Genomic DNA, 10,229 nt, shown 5'->3' with positions numbered 1-10,229 from the left:
AAAAGTTAGAACTTTTGCAGTGGATTTAAATAAAACGGACTTTGGTAGCCAACAAACAACTTAACAGAATATTAAGTTGCTTGGCTATGTAGAAATTATTATTTTTTTAAATGTACATTATATGCAAATACAGACACCAAACAAAGCTATGTGGAAATAAGGCGTCACTCATATCAATAAATCAGCATGCTCAAGATGCAGTGTGATTAGATCACCTAGCAAGTATCCAAAGATTGGTAATCCCTAAGGCAGTTAGCAAGATGGTTAATTTCTGTGTTATTTCATCCTTGTCACCTAGATAAATCTTGTTTGTATGCTTTCTGGTAAATCCAAGATGGAGAGTAGCATTGACCCACTGAGCAACAATTGCCATATTAATAGAGAATATTTACAAAAATCAGAGCTATCAGTAAAGTAAAGGAGTTATATGTACAAAATGCTCTTTGTTGAGGGATGATTACAAATACAGTATGTGTCAAAACTTGGATTCCTGTGGTAAGTCATGATGAACTTTTACCCGGTGGACCTAAATCAGCTTGGCTCTTTACTGATAAAAACTTTAGAAAGGAATGACAAGAGGCCCTTCCACATTACCAAGACTTTACTTCACAGCTCAGTGCCCAGAGACCCCGTACAAACACAACATGGGCTCCAACAACCAGCACACCTTTGCACTGTCAGCATAATCCAAGCAGGTATAACTTCCTCTCATGGTTAACCCTGTTTTTCTCATGCGTAAAAAACAGGCAAAGTGCCAACACATTGGAACAGAAGGTTAAAGACTTAATTTACACTTTGCTTGCCAAGATAAAAAATAAAGATGTCTTTATGGGAAATGATTCTATTATGTACAATTCAGAGCATAAACAAAATAAAAACACCCAGAAAATAGAATGATTAAAGCATGCCCATCGTTACACCATGAGGAGGAGGCGAGCGGCCGAGCAATTTATTTTGTGTTCACATCTAACTCTTCTCCTTTTCCAAGGCCATAATGAGTACAGGTCACTGTTAGGAAGTTTTTTTAAATCACATTAATATAGTTCGGGCATTCAAACCAATCTAATGTTTTAATCTTTTTTTCTTTTTGGCCAATAGGAAGGGGAGAATTATACCAAATAATTTAAAGGTACATATTTTTGTACATGTTGTTTTCCCTCTACAGATTCAATGTATTTGTGATATACTTTACCATGCAATGTGAACCAAGCAGGTATTGTCTATAGAAGAGTAGCATAGCTGTGGAAAGCTGGGAGTACTGTGTTAGGTGAAAGTATCTGAAACGGGACTTGTTGGAGGCCATGATTCTTCGCTCCAGACACCAGTTAAATGTTAAATCAGGGACTGACCAGGGAGCAGCAGGCGTATCCATAGCACCGTGGCAGCAACGCTCCTGTACAGCAGTCAGTCAAGATTACTGGAAGCCCATGAAGACAGTTCAGTTAGCTGTCCTTGGAAAAAACAAGATGTCTGTATACATTAAATGAATTTAAGGAGGTCATTGTAACATCACAGCCTATAATGGAATCAGGTGAAAACCTTTGAGGCGTAGCGTGTCCGAAGACTGACTATACACAAACATGTCTCAGAGATGAGTCTCTTTGTATTATCTAGCGGGCACCGCCTTCTCCCTGGCATTCGGTTTCCCCTTAGCTGTACCAGCTGGCTTTGGCCTGGTCCTGGCGGGCGTGGTGGCAGAGGAGGACTGAGCAGTGGCTTCCTGTGAGGCGCTGCGCCGCATGGTTGTTGTAGTCCTAGGTGGTAGCATGGGGACAGTTGGGGCTCGAACTGAGAGGGGCTGCCTGGATGGGCATACTCTCTGAGGGGAGGGGCTGTCAGTCCTGCAGTGGGTGGAGCTAAGGCTGCGTCGGGTTCCAAACAGGACTCGTAGGGGCATTCGAGGGCTTCCAGACGGTGCAGGGACAGTCGAGGGACGGGGACATGAGGACGAGGCTCTGCATGAGACAGGCTTGGATTTCCGTTGGGTGCTGATAGTGCTTAAACCAATTTTCTGGTTCCTGTGGACAGAGGAGTATAGCACAGGTGTTATTTCTTCAAGCAAAATCATTTTAATCAAACTCCTTTAAAATTTAGAAACTAGATCTTACCCATTATTAAATGATGATGCTCCTTTGGTAGTGCTAGATTCTGGCAAGGAGAGAGGAGAAGGAACAGCAGTAGCAAACACCGCTGAGGGCCTCTTTATGGGGGTGACGGGCCTGGGGATCTTACTCCTGCTCTCCTTGGAGCCTTGCTCATCAGTCGGTTTAAGACGGGAGCTCCTCCTGGACTCATCTGAGGTATGTGTGTCCTCCTCTGAGCCAGTGGTGGACAGAGTTTCAGAAGCCCTGCGGCGCTCATCGTCCCCAGAAGACAATGATGATGATGTCCCAGACAGCATCCTCCTCCTCATCCAACGACCCTGTTGCTTCTGGACCAGAAGACGGGCCAAGTCCAGCTGCCTGGCTCGCTGCTGAAGCCGAGCCCGAGCTGAGAGGGAGGATGACTGCTCTGAACCGGAGTCCTCTTCAGAGATAAGCACTGGGATACGGCTTCGGATTCTGGGCCTAATGGCAGCCTGAAGTTCTGATCCGGCCGTCTGAAGCTTGGCAGCTTCTTCACTGGATGGTGGCTGTTTCTTAGGTTCTGGTGACAGATCTTTATGTTCATGAAGTAGCAACACTGCTTCTGGGACAGGCTCCAAAGACTGAGCCAGGACAGTTGACGGACCATTCTCAGTTTTGGGATGTTTGTCAATTGGTATATTTTGGTCTGGTACAGGCTCCTGTGGAGACTCATCTGTCACTGGTACTCCTTCCTGATCATGGGTATCAACCTCTGTAGCTGATTCCTTCATAATGGCAGACACTTCCCGGTCACTGTCCTTGGCAGAGTGACCATTGGAAGACATGACATTGAGGTGTGATGTCTCTGCAATATGGATGAAAGTGCGCTCAACTTTGGTGAAGGGAGGTGATGCAGGAGCGATGGGAGTGGAAGGTCTTAGGTCTGACCGGAGAGCTGGGGACAAACGACCAGTCTCAGGGGGTTCAGTCTGAATCGCCTCCGCACCCAATAGGTGGTCATTACGGGAAGTCAGAGCAGATGGTGTGGCTAACTCGCCCTCTAAACCATGATCAGCACCAGAAGGAGACTTACGAGTGTCTCCAGGTGAGAACAGGACAAGAGTTTTTGATGCGTCCTCCAGGTCAGGGTCTGCATCAGCAGCTGAGGCGTGCTCCTTCTGCCCCCTCTGGTCCTCAGCCATGAGAGTGGAAGGTGCAGCATCCTGGCTACGTTCAGTGCTTTTCTGACTGGCCTCACTGTTGGACTCACTCTTTGTAACATCATCATCCTTTGGCCCTAGCGGTTCAGGGACTTCTTCCTCTGGTGTCGCAAAGCTCCGGCGCTGAGGCAAAGTACCGGTCAGCATGACAGTGAGGAAGTCGGCCCTCTTGGCCTGCAGCTGTGGAAGGATGTGAAAATGCTCCTTCTCATCACCCTGGCCCTTTGTCCGATAGTCTGGAGAGGGCGGTGATGGGGCACACTGCTCCGTCGGCGACAACACCTGGAAACAATACAAAAAACTTTTTAAAACAGAGTCAACTTAAACCAAGACTGCATGCAACTCTTTACAAAAACATCATGGAAAGAGTTTACTGATAAAGCTTCTTGGCCTTAAACATATCATAATACATTACCAAAAAGCTCAGCACCCATATATAGAACTGATGAAACCAGATAAGTGGTGGACCTGAAAAACTGCTGGATACAGATAGCACAATCATATACACAGTGCCGTGGCACAACTTCAATTCCAGTTTTTAAACAGCATTTTTGATAATTAAAGACAAAATCCCTGGCAGTGTCCACCCAACTTGCTGATGATGAATAACTTTAAAGCTGAGCTTTAAAACAGCAAGATGGGAGGAAATCAGTTTATTAACTGTACTATAGTTGCAGAATGCACTGAAAGTAAAAAAAAAACCCAAACAAACAACATGATTTTTCTTCGTCTACTAACATGTTGTAAGCTTGTATACAACATTCTGTGGATGTCAGAAACCATATACACATTAAAAAAGCTTGCTAGCTGAACACTGAGATGTAGTTAGCTTTTTGACTTTTATTACTTCACTACTTTACACATCATCAACATTTTTGAACACAATAATTCTAATCACGTTAAGACAACAAAATTGCCATTCCTAGTAAGAAAGACTGCAGAAACCGATTTTGCCCCCAAAACCATTTTAATGTCATTTTGGTTGTACACAAGCTTTTCAAGATTGTCTAGATTACATACATTGATATAAAAGGCACAAAAAATGCATTGCAGAGTTTATCCTTTGACAGCACGCAGTCTGATATCAGGTGATTTTCAAGTGTTTCCCTTCATAAAGATCTAACGTACAACCTGTACATACATACTAAACCCCGCTAATTATCATGCTATTAGAGATTAACTGCAAACCTAATTACTTTCTACATTTCTGTATATATGTACACAGTTATCATTTGGATTTACAAAAAGTTTAAAATACATGCTTTACCTGTAAATTATACAAGCAGTACTGTACAATCATATAGTGATAGAAAAAAATGCTTACATATATTATACATGTGAAAGACACTCACGGATCATCACACTGAACAAACACTGTGAGCTCTTAAGTCCCTTTTACCTTGACGACAAAAACTCTGCTTTTATTGCAAAAACTTTGAAGGAACATTCAGACGTTTCGCAAAATTCTTTTGTTTTTCACCTTACCCAGAGTAAGATGAAAATGTGTTTGTAGTCTAGCTTAGCACAAAGACTGTAGCATGGGGTGAACTGAACAAATCCCCAACTAATCCAACAAATCCAAAGCTATTTGATTAACAAGTTATATATTTATTTAAAGAACAGATGTAGAGAAGGAAAAAACTATTCAAATGTTCCTAAATGCTGTGGCACAAAGCAACTGGATGTATTTTTTTTAGTTCTTGAAGACGTTGTACCTTTCACCCAAGAGGGTTTTTCAATTCTGACTGACGGATGACGAGTCCACCCCAAAGTTACATGGCTCATAAACCATTAATGACCCAAGATTCACATACTTTGAATGGCTGTGAAACAAACTGCAGAAAGGGATGACTCACAGTGTTTATGGTGGTCGAACTGCCTGGAGAGGGATCTCAGGACTTTGTCAAAAGTACTTAATGAGCAGGTTTGTGTAACCTCACCGAAAATTAGGGAAGGCTTTTCCAGTTTAACCTACTAATAGATGGTTTGCTTAACTCCACTGACAAACTATCTACTACGTGTGAGCATTGCTGCCCTCCTCATTGGATTTCTGGATTAGAATCCCCCACCATTCAGGTCAGAACTGAGGAAGTCTCTTGGGTGAGAGGCAAAACATCTTCAAGAACCAAAAAAGAAGTCCAGTTCTACTAATATACTTGGGATTAGCATGGCCCGGATGACTGAGAACCTACACAGACACATGTTTATACCAACTTCATATTTGTCAGCCCCCTACAGAAATACATTAAGAACTAGCTTAGCAGAGCTTTCTAAATTAAACCATTATGACCAAAACTTCCATTCACAACTCCAAGTTGGATTTAAATATTAATGTTAAAAGTTGTGCAGGTGTAGAAACAGAAATGTAAAAATGAGGCATGGAACAGTTAGTATCAGAGCTATTTGATAACCAACAAGTGTTAGGAAGTGTCCAAACTCTACCTGTGACTTGAGCTAATTCCACTTTGCTTCTAGTCTGTGTGCTAAACTAGACATCTTTATGTCCAGCATACTTTTGAGAGATGTCGCTGATGTCTGTCGTTTATCGGAAAAACAACTGTTTTCAGAGTAGAAAGGATTTCTTCAAAAATCTGAACGTTCCTCTTAGAATGAATTTAACTGATGAGGTCCATACTAATCTGCTAAACAAATCTGTGAATGTGGCTTACAGTCGAAACGAAACTTACATGGACACGAGCGTTCACCTCTAAAAACACAATACATGTTTGTTCTCTCTGCTTACACATCATCTATACAATATCACCCTGTTTTTCCATAAGACCACCACAAACATTTCAAATATGCAATAGAATTAATGTCTGGTAAGAGTAAAATACTTTTTTTTATTTTAGTTTTTACAATTACATTTCTGTAATTCTTGTGTGTGATTCATGAGGTATGAATGTTCTGTGGCAGATTAAACAGTTTCTGCTGAATCCCTCAATGGCTTCCAATTTTCTCTAATCTCATGTGATGAAATGCTTTTTTTTTTGCCATTGATAAAGTCCTTCAAAATGCTGACTTTTCAGTAGCTTTAAAAAGTAGCCAAATTTTTAGTTTGACCTCTAATAAGTACTGCTGCTAATTACAAACATCTGCCGTATTTCTTCATATCAAGAATGTCTAGGATTTCTAGAAATGAACATATACATTTTACTGTTTAAATAAAATGAGTAGCAGCAGTTTGACTAACACAACACTCAAAACACAATTTGATGTGTTCTTAAAACCAAACAGGCCTGTTAAGAAATTAAAACATGCTATATTTTCACAGGATGGGAAATACTGTGAAAATTTGTTGCAATTTTTAACCTGATTAACAGAGTAATTGGGGTCATTATACAAGCACCATATTGAGAAGCTGTTTAGAAGTCTTTTAAATATAATTTTGTTTGGAGTGCAGTGTACGCCTTACATGCATCTTCTATTGCATGTAAGAGTTTGATGGACAGCTGCAGCCTTTTCATATTCTGGTCTAAATTTTTTTGTTTTGGCCATAGTTCCTATCAACCATGGTGAATGAATTGACTCCAAGTGGATTTGAAATGGTCCATAGACCACTTTCACACAGCTTTCAGCCCAGCAGAAACCTGGAAAAACTCTTCAAAGTCTGCAAAATGTTCACACTGAAAAGTCTGAGTTGAAATATATACTAGCAAATATATATTTAAAAAAAGAAAAAAAATTATGGTCAGTGCACCTCTACAGTGAAGCTGTGAAACCAAACCCTTTCATGACTGATAAGAATCCAAAATTCACCTGACCTTGATATTTAAACATGACTTCCTCCACTGCAGAATAAAGGATATGATGCAAAATTAATTTTTTTTTTATCTATCCAAATTAAAAAAGCCCCCTGCCACTTATTGTCACATTAATCAACTGAGCATCTGTCAGCTCTGATCCGTGAGTATCTCCTCTAGTAGCGGTGTGAGTTATTTACAAAAAATCACAGACTTCTTTCAGTCAGAGGTGTATATTCATTGTGTTTTTGTTGTAATTACAGTACAGTGCTGTTTTTAGTCATTTTACAGTCGGAGGTGCATGTCGTACAAACAGCAGATCTCATGCAAAGAGTGGCGACAGTCGGTAAACAGTCATTTGGTACGACATACCGTCAGTAATGCTGCGTATCGCTTTTTTAAACTCAGAGTGTTGTCGGCAGAACAAGCACACTGAGAGCTTTCTACCGCCTGTTTGTAAGTGATGTGGTACTGCCTCCATGGCAACACTGGACAAAACATTGACATGTATCAGTGACAATCTTGTACGGTAAGTGAATCATTTTGCTGTCGTGCAAAATTAAGTTCAGAGTTAGCAGCTAGTCCACTTTATACATTCTCTAAGTGGTTATACTGTAACGCTATGCTAAATACAAAATGGGCAGGGCGTCCTGAACTTAGCGTGAAGCAGCATGAAAACAAACTCAGGCTGTGTCCTCATCAGACTGGAGCTTTAATGAGCTTCAGCACAAAGAGAATGCCTCAAATACAAGCTCAATGAAACAGCAAGTGGTGCATATTTAGTTAATGTAGCCCTTTAACACATTGAGAAAGCAACAGTTTGGCTTTCATTGCACAAAATGGCTGTCCTAGCTCGTCTCATGTAGTCAGATTTTGGATTTTTGTTCAGAGACACAGCTTGGACTCTAAAGAAAGTCGTTTGAATGACATTCACAGCAGCACACCATAGACCGCTGCTTTAATACGATGTTAGCAGCGGCCAGATTTTAAACTAAATTTCACCACTCAACACCAAACCGTTATAATGGCTCACTGTTCTTACAGTAACGTGGTGCTGACTACCAGCCAAAACACATTTCAAAAATGATCTTGATCTCTCTGCATGGAACAATAACACTTGCACATTTTGTAGAGATCTTTTGCTGCTGGATGACCAGACAGCTTAAAGATGACAAATCTTCTTAAACTTGCTGATTAAAAACAGTCACTGTTATTCATTTTGGCCACTCTCTTTTTGTTCGTCTTTTTGTTGTAAGACATTTGTTTCCAAGTCCACAGACACTACAGACACTCTGGAGACCGCGATCATAGCCATTAGCAGCTTAACGTACAAAAAAATGATTTGTGATAGTGAATTTAGTGTGGAACTGAAACGTCAAATGAGATGAAATCATCTCACCTTTCCATAAAATCTGCCTGGTCCAAGGGCGAATAATTCAGTCAGTTAATGGTTATTTTTCAACAATATCGCCAACTTGAACCAAGACATTGGTGGTTCATCCTTACCCTCTGAAAGCACAGAAATGTTTCATTTCTGTTTGATTATGTTTAGGCACAAAAAGCTCTCAGTTAGGTTTACAAAAAGATTAGGGTTGCAGCTAAAATAAAGGACCTTTGTCATCGAGGTCACATAAATAAAAACACACTTCAGGCAACGGAACAGTCCAAGAAACGCTAACTCTGTGTTTGAAAATGGGAGACAAATTACAGTCTCATGTGTTATTGTCCAATGTTTAGTTGACCCATTCATCCACCCCGACCTCCTCATCATACAGACTCTGTGGTTTCGAAACATTTGCTTCAAAACCATGATGTCCCTCATCATACAAATTACTAGCACAAAACAAACATTTTCTATCTCCTCTGTCTCTCATTTTTCACAGAAATACAATAAAAAGTGTGATCAGACTGTCTTGTCACTGGATCGAATAAGCCACTGGCAAACAATGTTTCAAGAAATCTAGCAGGAACTAGTATTTTCAAATTTTCGAAACAAATAACATTTTACGAACTGCCCCCCAACCCCCCCCCCCCCCCCCAAAAAAAAAAAAAAAAAAAACAACAACAAAAAAACCCCAACAAGACGAAACAAACTCTGGCTACATTTACTATGCATGCCCTTATGAAACAACTGATACTGACTGTAAAGTCATTCTGTCTCGTTGTTTGTGAAATGGAAAAAACGGCCCTTTGCATTCTGAAATTAGAACTCCCTCACTCTGCTCTGCAGGAGCTAATATGTGATCATAGTGGTGTTTTTTTTTAAAAGTATTTTAATCTATTAATTACTCTTTGTTCCAGCTCAACATGTTTGAAATAATCAATTAGACAGATTCCCTTCCTATCAGGCTGCCATTGGTTTCAGTTTCTATATTTTGCTTCATCATCATATGTCATGTTGTTAGTTTTTTTGAAAAGAAGATGCTTTAACTTTCTATAAGAAATCCTCATAGGAACTGAAACTGATGTCCTAGAGGAAAGACAATCAATCTAATAACTGATGATATCATTTGAATATGTTCAAAAACCACACAAACCACCAGAATATTAATTTCGCAAAGTCTATCTTATTTCTGCCATAATATCCCACATTGCACTTATTGCATCTGTGTTTTGCATCCATATAGTGAGACCCTCGACCTGGCCTGACCCCCCCACCCCCCTCTGGCCCACCTAGTAATAAAGTGCAACAGTGAAGTCCAGCGATTGGAAAACAGTGATGGAAAAGGAAGCACAATGGAAATATGGTGATCCAAACACGACATGATGTCAGAACTTGGAAAATCCCATCAAAGACCCCAGCAAAATAGATTTCAATGAACAATGAAGCACTCACTGCCACTTACAAAACTGAAAATGTTTTTTTCTTTACATTAGCTGGCTCAATCAGAGCGAGACGGTGAACAACAACAACAACAAAAAAAACACAAAACCTTAACCAACACGATGACCAAAACTTCTAATGTGATGAATCTTACAGTTAAAAATCTTCAGCAGTTATCATACAGGATGTAAAAAAAAAAAAACTTGTTGATTGTATCTTGAGCTAATAATGAAACATGACTGTGTCGTCTGGAAGACCCGGATTCAACTCAGACACAACAGACAAATGTGGATCGATGCAAGTCTGACAAATAGACATTAAATCCACACATCAGCTTTTAGGTAGCTTTGGGTCTTTTTGAGCTTGTTATCTTGAA

At 40.3% G+C, this 10,229-nt stretch overlaps 1 protein-coding gene across 4 annotated transcripts in view; it reads right to left on the bottom strand.

Moving 5' to 3' along the window:
• Nucleotides 1-583: 583 nt before the first annotated feature.
• ttbk1a (tau tubulin kinase 1a) overlaps nt 584-10,229 on the bottom strand; it is a 63,300-nt gene continuing 53,654 nt past the window's right edge. For all 4 annotated transcript variants that reach the window (XM_022209908.2, XM_051945076.1, XM_022209907.2 and 1 more), the window contains 2 exons: nt 2,109-3,568; nt 584-2,018 (listed from right to left, as the gene is read on the bottom strand). In XM_022209908.2, coding sequence (XP_022065600.1) covers nt 1,607-2,018; nt 2,109-3,568 — 1,872 coding nt within the window. In that variant the 3' untranslated portion in view covers nt 584-1,606. The remainder of the gene's footprint in view (nt 2,019-2,108; nt 3,569-10,229) is intronic.

This window comes from Acanthochromis polyacanthus, chromosome 3 (assembly GCF_021347895.1).
Source record: "Acanthochromis polyacanthus isolate Apoly-LR-REF ecotype Palm Island chromosome 3, KAUST_Apoly_ChrSc, whole genome shotgun sequence".
NCBI lineage: Eukaryota > Metazoa > Chordata > Actinopteri > Pomacentridae > Acanthochromis > Acanthochromis polyacanthus.
The sequence above is the reverse complement of the archived record's forward strand: the minus strand, read 5'-3'. Positions and strand labels throughout refer to the sequence as shown.